The 17,997-nt window shown below is 38.5% G+C and overlaps 1 protein-coding gene across 1 annotated transcript in view; it reads right to left on the bottom strand.

Annotated features, from left to right (window-relative positions):
* Positions 1 to 9,423: 9,423 nt before the first annotated feature.
* The window catches only part of LOC118012337 (cytochrome b reductase 1), a 33,898-nt gene continuing 25,324 nt past the window's right edge, over positions 9,424 to 17,997 (bottom strand). Inside the window, exons 3-4 of the mRNA XM_035007786.1 lie at positions 11,611 to 11,765; positions 9,424 to 11,072 (exon numbers count right to left, since the gene is read on the bottom strand). Coding sequence (XP_034863677.1) covers positions 10,775 to 11,072; positions 11,611 to 11,765 — 453 coding nt within the window. The 3' untranslated portion in view covers positions 9,424 to 10,774. The remainder of the gene's footprint in view (positions 11,073 to 11,610; positions 11,766 to 17,997) is intronic.

Raw genomic sequence — 17,997 nt, forward strand, 5'->3', positions numbered from 1 at the left:
CAAAAGTGAAGAAGCAGGAGCCAGGGAGGTAGTGGTTCCCTGCTAGGCTTAGGACTAATCTGTGCCCTAAAATAGATGACAAGATGGTCAGGATCTGGTAAAACAGACCTAAACAACACCTTGCTAAATTCAACATCTCCTCTAAAACCCAGATCAAGGGGCGCCTGGGTGGCTCAGTTGTTAAGCGTCTGCCTTCTGCTCAGGTCATGATCCCAGAGTCCTGGGATTGAGCCCCGTATCAGGCTCCCTGCTCCGCGGGAAGCCTGCTTCTTCCTCTCCCACTCCACCTGCTTGTGTTCCGTCTCTCGCTGTGTCTCTCTCTGTCAAATAAATAAATCTTTAAAAAAAAATAAAATAAATACAAAAAATAAAACTCAGGGGCACCTGGGTGGCTCAGTTGGTTAAGCGACTGCCTTCGGCTCAGGTCATGATCCTGGAGTCCCTGGATCGAGTCCCGCATCGGGCTCCCTGCTCAGCAGGGAGTCTGCTTCTCCCTCTGATCCTCCCCCCTCTCATGTGCTTGCTCTCTCTCATTCTCTCTCTCTCAAATAAATAAATAAAATCTTTTAAAAAATAAATAAATAAATAAAACTCAGATCAAGTTTACTGGCTTGAAGAACAAGAGAACAAAATTCAAAGTGACCACAGCAGCTTGAAACTAATGGGGAGTCCTGGAAAGAAGAGAACCTCTAAGAAGAGCCTTACATTCCACACATTAACTCTACTCACATCTCTGGCTAACCTGGAACTATGTAAGCAATGCATCTAAGGCTAAAAGAACAGAGCAGAGGTTTCAGCTGCGCTTGCTTCAGGGTAAACAGAGTGTACAGATTGAGTCTTAACCAACTTAACTGCTTATTAAAACAAAAAGTCAGGGGCACCTGGATGGCTGAGTTGGTTGGAGGTCTGACTCTTGGTTTCAGCCCAGGTGACAATCTCATGGGTTATGGGATTGACCCATGCAGGTTCCTCACTCAGCGGGGAGTCTGTTTGAAAGGTTCTCCTCCTTTGCCCCTTCCCCCAATCCCCCACATGCATGCTCTCTCTCAAAGTAAATAAATCTTTAAAAAAATATATTCTTTAGAGGAATATAACATAACTAGAGTCTCTTCAACCATTCTCAATGTTCAATTCTCTTCATAGTTCTCAAGGATACAATAAAAATTGGTAGACATACAAAGAAAAACTAAATGTAGCCCATATTCAAGAGAAAAGGACAATCAATAGGAATGCATCTCAAAATGACCCAGACGTTGGGTTGAATAGACAAAGATTATAAAGCAGCTATTGTAACTATGCTCAGGGATATGCTTGAAATGAATGGACACAGAAATCTATAACAAGACATATCATAATCAAATGTCTAAAAGAAAAAAGACAAAGAAAAATCTTGAAAGCAACAGGAGGAAACAACCTCCTTATAAAGGAAAAACAATGTAAATTACCACAAATTTCTTATCAGAAACTATATTTTTCAAGTGCTGAAAGAAAAACTGTCAACCCATAATTCCATGTTCACTGAATACATTATTCAAGAATGAAGAGGAAGGGGCGCCTGGGTGGCTCAGTCGGTTAAGCGTCTGCCTTCGGCTCAGGTCATGATCCCAGGGTCCTGGGATCGAGCCCCGCATCGGGCTCCCTGCTCCGCGGGAAGCCTGCTTCTCCCTCTCCCACTCCCCCTACTTGTGATCCCTCTCTCGCTGTGTCTCTCTCTGTCAAATAAATAAATAAAATCTTTAAAAAAAAAAAAAAAAGAATGAAGAGGAAATAAAGTCATTCTCAGATGAAGGAAAACTTAGAGAATTTGTTGCCAGCAGACCTAATCTAAAAGAATAGCTAACAAAAGTTCTCTAAATAGAAAGGAATCTTGGAACCGGAGGGAAGAACAATGGAGAAAGTAAATATTTGGGGCAAATACCATAAATTTCCTCCTTAATGGGTTTTCTAAATTTTTTTTGATGGGTGAAGCAAAAATTATGATACTGTTTGTTGTGATTCTCAATAGATAGACAACTATGTTCTAAATGGAGAGGGTAAAAGGATGTAAATGGTGTGGGGGAGGGGTGGTGGGTGTGAATATAAAGGAGTAACATGAGAGAGATATTTGTGGTGATGCAAGAGTTCTGTATCTTGATTGTGATAGTGGTTTCACAAATCTACACATGATAAACTATCATAGAATTATATACATATATTATACCAATGTCAATTTTGTATTGTTATACTTAGGTAGGGTATAATCATTGGTGCAAACTGGATCAGGAATATACAAGACATCTCCATACTATCTTTGCAACTTCCTGTGAATCTATAATTATTTCAAAATTAAAAGTTTTCTTTAAAAGGAAAGGAAAGGGAATATAAAATATCTATAGAAATGTAAAATGACCTGAGCTTTCATATAGTTAAAAATGCATATAATTAAAAAAAATAAATAACAGAGTCTCCCGACCTGGGAACAATATAAAAAAGTCAAACACATTATAAGTGGAATTTTAAAATGAGAAGAGAGAATGGGGCAGAAAACTATTTGAAGACATCATAGTTAAAAATTTCTCAAATTTGATAAAAGACATCAATTTATAGATTCAAGAAATCAATGAGCTCAAAGTAAGATTAAAAAAAAGAAAGTCTCACCCAGATATATCATAATTAAACTGCTAAAAGCCAAAAATAAAGGGAAAGTCTTGAAAGCAGCCAGGAACAAAAGACACCTTATATACAAGGGAACAATAATACAAAGGACTACTGTTTTAGCATCATAAATTATTGAGGCCAGAACACAGTAGAAGGACATCTTTGGCCTGCTGCACCAGAAAGTCTGCCAACCCCAAATTCTATATCCAGTGACTATATTCTTCAAAAATGAAAATTATATAAATATTTTTAGAAAAATAAAAAGAAGAAGACTTCATCATTAATTAGCAGACCTGCACTAAAGAAATACCAAGGGAAGTTCTTCAACAGGAAGGTAAATGATGCCAGTTGGAAACATAGACTTCAGGAAGAGTGATGAACACTGGAAATGGTAAATATGTGGGTAAATTTTAAAAGGCTATTTTTTTTACTTCTTTTCTCTTTCTCGTTCTTTCTTTTCTTTCTTTCTTTCTCTCTTTTTCTTTCTTTTTCTTCCTTTCTTTCTTTTTTTGCTGAGAAGACTTTTAAAATTTGAAATACAGCCTGAGCAATATGAGTACAGTACTTCTTTATTTCTTTAAATCACATATAACAATATAAAAGCAAAACTTTTAACTCTATGTTATGGGTTTATAACATATGTAGTTATAATACATATGATAAGAGGACAAAATTTATTCAATATTTATAAACCAATCAATGTATTTCACCACATTAACAAAATTAAGGAAAAAAACAATATGATTATTTCAGTAAATGCAGAAAAATCATTTGACACAATGTAACCATTTAATTCATGGCTTAAAAAAAACTCAGCAAATTAAAATTTCCCAACCTGCTGAAGGTCATATATGACATTTAATGGTACAATATTGAATGCTTTCCCTCTATGATAGTGAACAAACTAAGAATGTCTACCCATTCCAATTTACTGATGTTTGCAATGTTTTGAAATGTATAAAAATTTAAGATGGACTATGTGGCAAATAAAGGGATGAATAGATAGAAATGTGATAAAGCAAGCATAGCAAATTGCTAATTATAGACTCTAGGTGGTTGGTATGTACATGTTCACTCTGTAATTCTTTCAACTTTTCTGTATGCTTGAAAATATTCATAATAAGGTGTTGGGGAAAAGATCTGTAAAGTCCTCCCTTTAAAAAAAACAAAAACAAAAACAAAAAAACCTGTTTAACTTTATTTGATTCTGTGTTTCCCAAACTTCTTTTTTCAGCAAAACAGAACAACAACAACAAAATCCTTGAGGAAAATGTAATAAACCCTGCAGAACACATTCTGGAAAGTACTCCTTATCTCTCTCTCTCTCTCTCTCTATCATCTATCCATCTATCTATCTATCTATCTATCTATCTATCTATCTATCTATCTATCATCTATCATCTATCTATATATGATTTTGTTTATTTATTTGAGAGAGAAACAGCACAAGCTGGGGGAGAGGCAGAAGGAGAGAGAGAGGGACAAGCAGACTCCCTGCTGAGCGGGGAGCCTGAGGTGGGTCTTGATCCCAGGATCCAGAGATGATGACCTGAGCTGAAGTCAGACACTTAACTGGCTGAGCTACCCGGTTGCCCCGAAAATACTTCCTATTTAGATTTAGTCTATCCCCAATTAGGTTTTTAAAATAAGAGTACTGTATTACATCCATTGCTGCATAACAAACCTCCCCCAAACACAGTGGCTTACAATAAGGGTAATTTATTATTTTTCTCGTGATTCTGTGAGTTGACTGGAGCTCAGCTGGGTAGTTCTGCTGATCTCATTTGGAACCTCTCGTGCATCTGAGCTCATCTGGGGCTGGAACATCCAAGATGACTTCTTATTCTCCAGGGTCTCTCTTTGAATGGACTTCAGGTGGCCTAGTCCAGACTTCCTCAATAGCATACTGGCTGGACTCCAAGAGGAGGAAATAGAATGTGAGTTCTCTTAAGGTGTGGGCTCAGATTCTCAGAATGTCACATCTGCATTCCATTGGCTAAAGGAAGCCAAAAGGCCAGCCCAGATTCAGGGAAGAGGAAATAGATTTCATCTCCTGCTATAAAGAGCATCGTGTGCATACAGGAGAGGAAATGATGGCGGTCATTCTGGAGATGATCTCTCATGGTGGCATACCAGAATTTCCATTTTGCTTTGTTAAAGATATTTAAACTTCATAAATGAATAGGTGGTGGTTTATCTTACCATATCAGTCTTTGCTTTCTGGATTACAGAGTTTTGTAGGTAACAACTTTTGAGTGCACTGAAGTGTTGGTTCAAGGTTATAGTGAAAAGCATTAGAAATTTAAGAGCCAGAAGATCTGCGTGTATATTCTGACTGCTGCTCACCAGCTGGGTGACTTGGGCAAACATTTAACCTTTCTGAACCTAAGTGTCCTTGTGTGTAAAGCAGAATTCATGGTATTTAACTCACTGAATTTTATTTAGGGCCAAAAAAGAGACTGAAATCTCCCATAATGCCCAGAGGAGCAGTTCCAGTGGAACTGAATCCATTGCAGTCCTGAGGAACCCTCAGCAGGATTTCCTGGATCTTCACTCTGGTATCTGCCATTAATTTGAGTTGGCCATCCTCCCCAAGACTACTCCACTGCCCACTTGTGTTTCCTATTATTACCTGCCAATTCTTCCTCTCTACCACATAGGTATTTTCTCTTTACCACACAGTTCTTGATTTCTTATCATTTCAGCCTGTCATGAACAATCATGGCCCTACCTCATGGTCCAGAGCAGGAATTGGCAAGCTTTGGTCTATGGGACAAATGTGGCCTGCCACTGTTTTTATAAATAAAGCTTTATTGGAACATAGTCATACTCATTCATTTACTATTGTCTGTGGCCCCTTTTGGCTACAACGGCAGAGTTGAGTAGTTGCCACAGAAACCATGTGGTCCACAAAACCTATTTGGCTCTTTACAGACAATTTCCTAATCCCTGGGGTCTAGCTTTCCTCAGGGCTCCTGTCTCTAGGTATTCATTTAACTTTTGTTCTCCCTGACTTGGTCTTGAAGTACTTCCCAATTCAAATTCTCTGAAATGCTCATTCCTCCATCTGAAATGAAATGAAAGACGGACATTTTCATTTCATACCAGGCCACTTCACAGTGCCTTGGCCAGCTATATAGAGAGGCCACATACGAGTGGCGTGTTATCTCCCACTCTCATTCCATTAGCTGTGGCTGAGGAAATGCAGGTGATATGTAGTTAGTAAAACAGAGCTGTGTTGGGAAGGCTGGGCATGGTGGACAATGTAATTGTCCAGTACAACTGCAAATTAAATTAAATGAGCTAATATATGTAAAATTACATTAAAAAAAATCACATGTTAGTGTGTTTGAGCCATATATTTATAAAGTATCGTAAGTACTTGCCAATTAAGGTCAATTTGAAATAAAATACAGTACCCCTGAAATTAATAATATAAATCAATGACAAACTATGATGTAACATAAAAATTCAATTTACACACAATGTTATAGCCCTATTGCATAATAGTATATGTAATATTATGGTGTTATTATAGCTATACAATATAAAATACCGTTAACATTTCTCAGGAGACAAAAAGTAGGTGAAAAAAAAGACTACATGAGTGGTTAAATTAAGATTGGAGGAGTATTGGCACTACTTAGACGTGACTAATCCTTTTTTGTTATTTGGGGAAAAAAAATCCAACAATTCATCCATAATGAGTTCTGTACTTTCTCAAGGATGAGTAACTGTAAACACAGAGTTCTGTAATAATCGGCTCTTTTAAGAGGCCCTCCTTCCATGCTTTTCCAACTTAAACTGTCATCTGCTTTGGTTGCCTAAACCTATGGCTCTAGTTCTGCTCCTGTGCAGAGGAGGATACCCTGGCAGTTTTGAAACAATCCTCTCATCCTCCCAGCAATGGAAAAATATGGTACTCAGAGTACACTTTATTTAAAAAAATCTGACAGCATTTTCAATAAAGAAACTTAAGGGCGCCTGGGTGGCTCAGTCGTTAAGCGTCTGCCTTTGGCTCAGATCATGGTCCCAGGGTCCTGGGATCGAGCCCCACATCGGGCTCTCTGCTCTGCGGGAAGCCTGCTTCTCCCTCTCCCACTCCCCCTACTTGTGTTCCCTCTCTCGCTGTGTCTCTCTCTGTCAAATAAGTAAACAAAATCTTAAAAAAAAAAGAGAGAGAAACTTAAAAATCTTTTTTTCTTTCCCCAAACGAACAAACAAAAAACCATGGGACAGAAACTTGCAGAAGAATAACTACACCTTCCAGCTTGGACAAATGGTTAACACACACAAATAGCTTCCAAAATAACTTTTATTACTATATAAAAACAAGTCAAGGAAAAAATAGATGCGTATTTTTTTCTACAAAATTATAAAATACTTGGGCTACTTCATGTTTTTCCATAAGAAGGCAAATTTAAACACAGTACTCTTTTCCACTTAAAAGTTTTCAGGTATCTCCTAAGGGACAAAGAATAATAGTTTTCTTTTTTCTCTACTTTCCTATGTGCAGCTCTGAGACAGAGCAGTTACAGTTGTCTGTCAGGATTCTCTAAGAAAGGACGTAACAAGATAAAAAATTCTATCACACGGCAATGAAGTTAGCATAACACTTTACTCCTTTCTTTGAGTTTTTAGATCTGGCAGTGGTGGTCAACAGGTATGGTACTGCAATTTTCGACTCAGCAGGGGAAAGAGCCTAATTAAAAACAAGACATTCTCTTTATTTTGTCCTTTAGAAAACAGACACCACTTGTCCGTATTCCTGAAAAAGTCCAATTGCCTTCTTTGTCATTTGATTGTAAGGTCTGAGATGCTGTTTCTAACCAGCGCGGCTTAAATGAAACCACACAAGGCGAGGGAAGGAAAGTGTTCTGGAGGGTGAATTCAGTCTGACACAGAAGCACAGGAAGCTATACGCCTTGGAGAACATTAATTCAAAAAGCATATTCATTTGAGTTTCTCAATAAATCCTTCCAGAGAAAAGGCTTTAGTGTTGATTTAGATGAGTGTTAAAATAAAGCTCCCCCCAACCCACGGCCCCTGAAATTAGATTATGGGGTAAGCCAAGCCAGACTACCTCTGCTGATGATATAAGCTATAATTACTTGGGAAGATTTCAATCACTGTTTTGGAAATGATACCTAAGGCTTTCTTCTCCCTTTTTTTTCCTGTGGACTTTTTAATGAGATATTTTGGGGAGAAATGGCTTTAGGTAGAAAATACCAGCTTTTGAAAGATAAAGGTACAATTACCATTAGAATAAAAAGCCCATTAAAAGAAGTGTCTCGGAAAGGTTTTCTAGATATATTTTACAATGCATTGTTTTCATAAAGGTTGAGGAAGAAAGAAGTTCTTATAATATCCGTAAGATTGCTCTCACATTAGCCCACAAGAGAGAGAAAGTAAAGGGCTGAGATGATGGGTGCTCAAATACTTTGCAGTGGAATAGAATATTCTCATGCCAAGGCCATAATTAACTTTTCACTAGTAACCTCTTCCGTGGCCTTCGTAAAATGGAATGGCAGCTTCAATCACTGGTGCTGTCGCTAAGCCCTTTTCCCCCAAAAAACTGCTGGAATTTTGGGCACCTCTACATAAAGAAACATCCAGGGGTGCCTGGGTGGCTCAGTTGGTTAAGCGACTGCCTTCGGCTCAGGCCATGATCCTGGAGTCCCGGGATCGAGTCCCGCATCGGGCTCCCTGCTCGGCAGGGAGTCTGCTTCTCCCTCTGACCCTCCCCCCCTCATGCTCTCTCTATCTCATTCTCTCTCTCAAATAAATAAATAAAAAATCTTAAAAAAAAAAAAAAAGAAACATCCATTTACCAAAAATATGTCTGTGTGTGACAGTGCAATTATTCCTTCCACTTGACCCCAAAATTGTAGCGTGCTCTACCCATATTGAATTTAATTGTGCCTGCTATGTGCCAGGCATTGGGCTGGGCACTGGGCATACTTATGACACCGTTACCAATTTCGGAAATAGAATTAAATAGGAAGAAAAGAGTATTTTGGCAAGAGAATCTTCAATGGTTAGCCATGAAGCTTAACTGGTATGATGGAGTGAAGCTCATATTCAGTCTATGGAGGTAATTACCACTCAACTTAAAAGGAACTCCACTAAGCACCAAAAAGGTTAAGTGTGTTTGTTGCAAACTGTAAGGTTTTTACCCACATTAAAATGCTCCAGTTTAAAATCGCAGGGAAACAAAACAAAACAAAACCAAAAAAACCCAAATGAAAAGCATCATTTCAGTATAGGCACTATTCTAGTTTTTTTGTTTTTTTTTTTTTTAGATTTATTTATTTGAGAGAGAGAGAGAGCACATGTGCATGCACATGAGTGGGAGTAGGAACAGAGGGAGAGAATCTTCAAGGACACTCCCCGCCGAGCACGGAACCCAAGGCGGAGCTCCATCCCACCATCCATGAGATCATGACCTGAGGAGAAACCAAGAGTCAAATGCTCAGCCGACTGAGCCACCCAGGAGCCCCACTACTCTAGGTTTTAATTTAAGTCAGCCCCAAGTCTAGACAGAAGTGTCCATGCACGAAAGAGGTCACCTCTGAGTCTCAATTCATACTGAGAACCCAAAGCTCCAGATGTCCCCTAAAACTCTACCAACATCAGGAAGGATCTTGTCTATTGCCACTGGGAAGGGCAGACCACAAGGTGAATCTCTCCTATCTCCAAACCCAAAGCTATTCAGCAGCTAAGATGCTGAAGAACAAAAATTATAATTGATTAATCTTGAAAGTTACAGATGTTTTTGCCCAAACCTTTCTTTGTCACCAAGACACAATTTTAAGATCAAAGGGGCATCAAGGTGGGCCATGGCTTGTTGGCAGTGGTGGGGCGCCAAGATCTATTTCCAGGTATGGGTGGGCCTCTTTCCTTGGTTATTTGAGGAATCTGCCTTGGAAGAGAGAGCCAGAAGGTAAACTTTAACAACTCCACTGCACTCCAGCAACTGGGATTTATCCAGGGGTGAGTCAGAGTAGGTACAAACCAGTATATAATAGAAAATGTAGCAGAGTAAAGTGGTTAGGGTCATGGACTGAGGAATCAGACAGCCACGTGACAAATCTCAGTTCTATCACTGATGAGCTGTATGACCTTGGGGGAAGTTAACTAACATTTCTAAGCTTCAAATCTCCCAGCTGTCAAATGGAGATAATAATAGTACCTACCGTGTAAAGTTTGAGGATTGAACGAGTTAATATTTATAAAGTGCTTAGAATAGGGTCTGGCATGTAGTAAGTGCCATGTAAGTACTTTCTAAAATAAAAACAGAAACTTGGGAAAAAGTGCTCTCTGAGGTGTGGAGAGCAGTTTATGCTACGTAAGCTTTCAGGCATGGTCCATTCTAATTAGGTTTTGGAATCTGGCTTAGAAAGTACACCAAGCCCCAAGGAAGCTTTGGGATGAAGATGAGATTTGGAAAAACTTCCAGGTCTGACAAGAGAAGATCTCGTTAGCTACTTTTGGCTCAGTCACTGCCCCAAAATGCTCTAATTATAAACTCCGGTCTCCAGGGCCAATCTGAGCCCAAACTAGTTGGTGAGAGAGCAGAGGGCAGGCACTGGGAGAGGGCAACCAGTCAGTCACTTTCCTAAATTTTTCCTGTACTCTACTTGTTATCTGTGTAGCATAAACGCTGCCCCAGATCTGATTCTAAAACATTAGGACTGGATTCCCGGAATTAACAGGAAATGACTGCATGACAAGAGGCCAGAGATGCTGCCAATTGATGAAATTTACCAACTGAGAGACACATTTTTGGGTTTTGGGGGGTTTTTTTAGTGTTTTTTTGTTTTGTTTTGTTTTGAGAGACACATTTTGATTATCTGTTCTATGCAAGGCACTGTGCTAAATGTTTTGGTCCTCAACAAAAAAAAAGGTTAACATAACCACCATTTATATCTTCTAGTATTTACACAGATCATCTCCTTTCCAATTCAGGTAAGATCATAGGCCTCAATCAATACAAACTCTTCCAAGGAATCCTACTTTATGATTAAAAGAAATATTGACTCTGCGGAGCTCAGTCATCCTGGGGCTAAATAGGAGAAGCTAAACTGTAGAGCTGGTTTTTAAAAGTGAAGCTATATGGCCACATCTCTACAACATTCTACATGGTGGATCTCTGTCCAGCCTCATCAATGGTCAAGTTTCTTTTCTTCGCTGTTGTTTCACTGTTTAATTTTGAATCTGACGTGTCCACATTGCTGAAGTTGACTGCTAAGCCTTCCGCTCCCTCTCGAGTGCCTCCATTTGGCTGAAGCAGGACAGAATTTGGTTCTTTAGGACGTTGCCATTGTGGTCTGGTGACTATCCAAAAAATGAGCGCCCCATACACCACAATCAGGAGGCCAAGGGTATTTGTGAAAACACCTTCTGGTGGGAATGTACCGTATCCAGAACTACTCCTACAAAAAAGAGAGAGTGTGTCCAATTACAAATAGGGCGATAAAGCCACATGTCAAACAGTGTTGAATTTATCTGCTTAAAAATGCACGCTGGTACACCTTCTATATAAATTCCTTTAAAGTTTGACATTAAGGAGAAATTTAAATTATGCCAAAATAACCCAATTGAAATAGTATGAAATTGTTAAAAATTATAAGTATGAAAATAATATAGCACCTGGAACACCTGTAGCACTTAAAAATTGGAAAAGGGGTGATGCAAAAATGTATGTACACCATAATCACAATTAATATAAAAACATGCACATCAAAAAGATTAAAAGGGCATGGGTAACTCCAATAGTTGTTTTGTAAGAGTGATACAATTTTTTGGACTTTGTGGTCCTTCTTCCAAACATTATTAATGCTATATTACATTTGTAATGTAATACATTTTTAATATTAAAAATTTTATTACTTTAAATTACATTTTTCCAATGAACAAGTATTTAACATTTTATAGCTCAAATATTATAATTAGGAAAACTACGCAACTTACAGGGCAAAGAACAGTTTCTCAGTCACTCCCGTAAGTACCGCTGCAATCACCGTTCCAAAGATGAGGAGCCCAGAATAGACATGCACGGGCATGACAAGTGCTCGGAGGGAAAGTGGAGCCCAAGGAAGCAGAAAGATGAAAACCCCTAGGAGTAGCTGAACATCAACAGTACAAAGGTTATCATTTAAGTTTTAACTAATATTAAAATTATTATTATAAAAGCAATTATGTGCAAAAGGGAAAACCTTCCTACAGAACCAAGGGCATAAGATGAAAAGTACGTTTCCCCGCTCCAGTTCCACTACTCAAAGACAACACCTATTACCACTTTCTCAAGAATCCTTCCAGAAAATCTCTATGCCTATACAAGTGTGTGTGTGTGTGTGTGTGTGTGTGTGTGTGTGAAGAGAGACTTTTTAAAGTATAAAGTTCTGCATCTTGCTTTTTTCCCTTAATAGTATATCTTGGAGATCTTTTCATGTCAAAACATGTGCATCTGGTTTATTCTTTTTAATGGCTACTGTTCTAGTAATTTACTCAGTTCTATCTCTATGGATGTTCCTCTTTCTAGTTTTTTCCAATCATTAACAAAGCTACAGTGAACATTCTGGTACCTTCTTGTTTGTTTTTATCTATTTCCTGAAGATTGACAAGTAGAAGAGGAAATAAAAGATTTTCAAGTCACTAAAACCAGATACAATAGGACACGTTTAGTCAGTTCAACCTAAAACAGTATATGCCAAGAAGTTGACAATTTTGTTTTATGAGGAAACAATGAATTCTGCAGAGAGGTTATCTCCATTTCCTTGACAATTAAATCCATAGCAGGATGCTTCTCTGCAGAGGAGAGCAAGATTCCTATGGAAATGAAGTCTGGTGACACTTTCAGTTTGTTTTGTTGCCCCACAGCCCCTCCCCATTAAGTATTGTCTTCTCAAGAAAATGAAGAAGACCACTGAGCTACTGAATTTAAAGGGGTGTTTTTTCAGGTAACTACTTTGGACCTACCACCCAAACAAAACAAGTAGAGAGGAGAACAGGGAGAAATACAACATCACTGTTCATCTTTCCTGACTGAGGTCAAAGGACTAATGGGGGACACCAGAAAAATGAAGGCAGAAGGGGTCTGAGACCCTAAAACACATTGAGAATCAGCTTCTGGGACATGGTAATGAATGGAAGTTAAAAAATGCATTCGATAGGCTGGTGCGCATATTTTATCATCCGCTTAAGGCCACAAATGCCTGAATGTATGAGAAATGGTACAGAGGGTCCCCCTTGGTGGCTCAGAATGTTGCTAATTCTCCTTCAGTGACGTTTAGTGATTGTATTAGTATCAAAGGGCAAGTATTCTGACGTACAGGTTGTGCTTTCTCCATGAAAAGGGGGCTCAGGTAAGTGGCCATCAAGGATTCAGCACATCTACGCTTCTGTAAGTAAAGTCACCACAACTTTTCTGTGACTTGCCCATGGAAATACGTATCTTCCATATTTCTGTTCTCCTGACTCTTCATTCCTAAGATTCTGTTTTCTTTTATTTCTTTCAGGACTTATCATGTGTGCTTCTTGTAATCCTGTAGGGCTCAATGATCGAAGCAGGTAGGGTACCAGAAATTGGCTTACAGGACCCCAGGCGATTTAACTCTCCTTAAATGTTACTTTCACCATTAAAAAAACAATTTTTTGGCAAAAGAAAATTACATTTAAGAGGAAAGGAAAAAAATTGCAGAATGCTTAACTTTGACTAAAAGTGTTCCAAATGGTACAAATTTATAATAATTTTTAAAAATTTGTAATTTTTAATAATCATTCTTTATTTCCTTTTTACTATCTTAGCTTTACCATCTTACAGGTAGTACGGTAGCTTGAAACCAAGTGGACTGAAACAAAATCCCTTTGTCCTTTTAAGTCACTGGTTCTTGAAGTGTTGTTCATAGAAGACCTGCATCAGAAATACTTGGGCCTTTCTTTAAAGAGATCCCTGGCACACATCCAGAGCTACTAAATCAGAACTTCTAGGAGTCGGGCCCAGGAATCTGCATTTTAACAGAATGCCAAGGTGATTCTTAATACATGTTCAAGTCTGAAGATCACTCACTGCTTTTGACTCACTTAAATTGTTTCAGAGATATGGGTTAATTGCAGTCTGGAAAATCCCTAAAAGTGAAGGCAGTGGAATCATCGATTACCTTCAGCCTCAAACACATATTAAGTGCCAACTATGGAAAACAAAGTGCTCCAGTGTTTAGAAACCATCACCTACAGAAAGCTGTTCTTCACCACAATCGAGTTCTTAAGAGAGTTTAAGAAGAATAGAATCTCATTAAAAATTATTATTTAGATATCAAAGTGAAAGGGTAGTATGATCCTAATTATACTTAAAAAATTTTTTTAATGTATATCATAGGCATAATAAAAGCGTAAAGGAAATAAGCCAAAATATAATGATACCTCAAGATTATGGCATTATCAGTGATTTTTGTTTTTTCTTTTTTTCCCCTGTATTTTATAAATTTTAAAGTTAATGTATATTACTTTTATAATTGGAAATAGACAAAGTTTACTTTTAAAGTTCCTATACTAAATACCTGGGCTTTATCAGTTAATTATTAATTATTATCTGCTCACCTACAAATGTATTTTTACTACTCCAGTTTTATCTCACTTTATGAAACAAATGAGTTTTTTAAAAAAAAGATATGTGTGAACTTTGAGACCTAACAATAACTTTTATTTGCAAACATCATTAATGAAACAAGGAAATATCTGCCTAGCTAGCTTTTGTATTAGGTATGATTTCCTTTTTCTTTTTTTAACTGTAGAGGTGGATTTAATGAGCAATCAAGTATTTACAGATTATTATATGGAGGTCCTCTCCATTTTTCTGCTATTTTATATACTCACTCATTCCTGCATTTAAAGCACATATTGGGTGCCTGGGTGGCTCAGTTGGTTAAGCGACTGCCTTCGGCTCAGGTCATGATCCTGGAGTCCCGGGATCAAGTCCCGCATCAGGCTCCCTGCTCGGCAGGGAGTCTACTTCTCCCTCTGACCCTCCTCTCTCTCATGCTCTCTGTCTCTCATTCTCTCTGTCTCAAATAAATAAATAAAATCTTTAAAAAAAAAAATAAAGCACATATTGCTGGGCCCCATCCCTAGAGTTTCTGATTCAGCAGATCTGGAGTGGAACTTAAGAATCCATATTTCTAATTTCCCTGCTGATGCTAATGATGGTGTTCTAGGGACCACACTTTGAGAAGCCCTGTGTTGGGCCATTTCCAAGTTGCATTCCTCAAACATAAAAGCATGTTTCTTCCAGGGATTAAAACATCTCATTAGCACGAACCAGAATATGTCCAAAGTTTCTTATAAAGAGACGACACACAAACTGAACACTACGCTCCCCTGTCAATATCCCACATCTCCTTGGCTGCACTGTCTTGCATCACAACTACCTGGTGCTCCCCAGCACTGGCTCAGCCATCTTCAGGGCTACCTCTGGTCGGCTCGGTACTACCAGAGTAAATCACACAGCCAAGGACACTGGCATCACTATAAATTCATGACTATGATGCCCACAGTCATGAGCACTTCAACACTGCTCAACAATCTTTCTATTGTCTGATTTCCCAGCTGGTCCCTTTTCCTCAAACTGCTCACTGTCCTGTGTGCCTTCTATTAGCAGATGACTTTATTACCACCTCGTGGGGAAAACAGAGTCTCGCTTTTCTGCCACTGAGCCAAACAAACCAAAAAAAGCACCCCAAGCCAACAATTTCCTCCTTTCTTCAATTACAACAGAGTTGCTGTTCAATTTTCCAGCTGGGCTCTGCAACCTGCTTCCTGAAGACATAGCTGTAGATTCACTCCAGCATTTACAACCTCACCTTGTCTACTGGTGCCATCTTGGGTGCGTTTTAACATGCTGGAGCTTCTCACAATGAAAAGAAGTTAAAAAAAAAAACCAACCCAAACCCCTAACTCCCATCCCTGGCCAGTTACCATCCTCTCTTGCTCCTTGCCTTCTTGCCCAAACCTCTTGACTGAGTTGCCTATTTTTCACCTTCTACTCCTTCTTCAATCCATTGAAATCTGGATTCTGCCCTTCAGGAAAATTGCTCTCCAGGGTCATCAGTGACTTCCAGGTCACTCAATCCAAAGGACAGTTTCCAGACCTTATTTTCCATGACTTCTTATAGCATCTGACACTCCTTCAGCCCTTTGTTCCCTCTCTAATGTTCCTTTTCTCATCCCCTGACTTGCTCGAGCCTGCAAGTGACTTTCATCCCTTTACCACTGACTTTCCAAATCTCATTAATTCCACCTTTGAACTATCTTTAGAAACTATCCACTTTGCTCACTGCTGCTCCTACACCCCACGCCACAATCGTTTCTCATTTGAACATCTGTAAATGCCTTCAGGCTAGTCTATCTACCTGTACTCCTGTCCAGCCTCCAATTCATCTTCCGTAACTCCACTCCTGGTAGCCTGACCTCCTTGTTTCCCAAACAAAGCAAACTTTTACCCACAAACCATCCCATTCCCCGATTATACGCCCCTTTGACCACCAACCTCATGACTTCAGGTTTTGGTCTGACTTCCTTTATCCCCTATACCATACGAGAGCTCTCCCAGAACACTCCATACCCACCTTACCTACCAAATATAGAGAGACCAGTCTCCCTTGTAAGTTACATGAGGACAGAAAGCATGTTTCTTTGGATCCATGCTTGTCTTGTGAACAACACATCCTCTACAGCCTAGCAAGGAATCTAATGCACAATAGGTATTTAGCTTTGTTGAATAAGTGGACTAATGAACAAAATTTCATTCACATAAAATGTATCTTCTCAACTATGAAGGTGCCTAGGATCCATAGCAGAAATAAAATAAAAAATGCCATCTTTAGGTTGTAAAGGAGCCTTCCACAAGATTTATACTTCTAATAACAATAGCTGACTTGTGCCATTCTAGTATGCTAAGCCCTGGGCTGAGCATTTCCGTGCATTATTTGGCTTTGATTATGATGTTGTGAAGGATGTATCAAAAGCCTTAATTTATAGGTGAGCAAACGAGGTTCAAAAAGATTCAATATTTGTCTTAAGGTCACCAGTGACAAATGGATGAACCTGATTCAAACTGAGATCTCCCGGATTACAAATCCCGTGTTCTTAAACACTACTTCCTCTCTGGACCTGAGCAAGAAAAGAAAAGAGGGGTCAGATTTCCTCCTGCTAACATAAGTCATTAGTTGTGAAATGACCTTTCTGAGAAGTCTAGTTAGCACACAAATAAAACAACAAAAGATAAGAATTTGAGTATTTCAGAGAGCAAAAGAGGATCTTGAGACATTTAAAAATGTTTTTAATTCACCCAAGTTTAATATTAGAAAAATCTACTGATACAATTGACTATATTAACTGATTAAAGAAGACAAGCTTTTAATTGGCCTCAAACAGCATACTTCTGAACTCCCAGGAGGGCCTGTGAGCACATATTGCTGGGCCCCTCACCCAGAGTTTCTGATCCAGCCGTTCTGGAGTAGAACCTGAGAATCTGGTTTGTTTTGACCTCAGGCGAAGGGAAGATCTCACCAACAAATTACCAAAACGAAATAAAAAATCATAACCTTAAAGGAAAAGATTAATTTGTTTCATTAAAATTGAGAATTTCCATTTATCAGAAAATACTAACAAAAGAGAAAATATAAGCTTCAAACTGGAAGATATATATAAGCAATATGTGTAAATGAAAAGGAATCTGACACAGAACTCCTACATATCTTCAAGGAAAAGAAAAAAAAACCCTCATTTTTCAAATGGACAAAAGATATGAACAGGTATTTCTTAGAAGAGAAACATGAGTAATCAGTGCAATAAACATTAAAACCACAAGAAGACATCATTTTATACCCACTAGTTTGGCAATGATTAAAAAGTCTAAAGAGGATGCATGTCAGCAAGGATGTGCCTTATGGGAAGGAACACTTACATACTGCTGGCAGGAACACACTGGGATCAACCACTTTGGAAAACAGTTTCTTTTTTAGGCTGAGTATATAATTCCCCTCGTAAGTATATGCCCAGAGTAACCTTTGCATATGAGGGCCATTATATATAAATGTTCAATATAGCATTGTTTTAACAGAAAACAACTGAAAATGGCCCAAATGTCTACTAGCAGGACAATGGATAAGTAAATTCATGATATATTTGTACAATGGAATACAAAAGTAAAAATGAATACAGCTAGAGGAATCAATATGGTTGAATCAGTAGAATGAAAAAAAAGTTACAATAGAATACAAATATTACAAGACTATTTTTTAAAAAGTAAAAAAACAAAACTAAACAAAATATTATTTGGGGATTCACAGTATGCAGCAA

The sequence above is a fragment of the Mirounga leonina genome, unplaced genomic scaffold (genome assembly GCF_011800145.1).
Source record: "Mirounga leonina isolate KUSES-001 unplaced genomic scaffold, KU_Mleo_1.0 Mir_151, whole genome shotgun sequence".
Lineage (NCBI taxonomy): Eukaryota > Metazoa > Chordata > Mammalia > Carnivora > Phocidae > Mirounga > Mirounga leonina.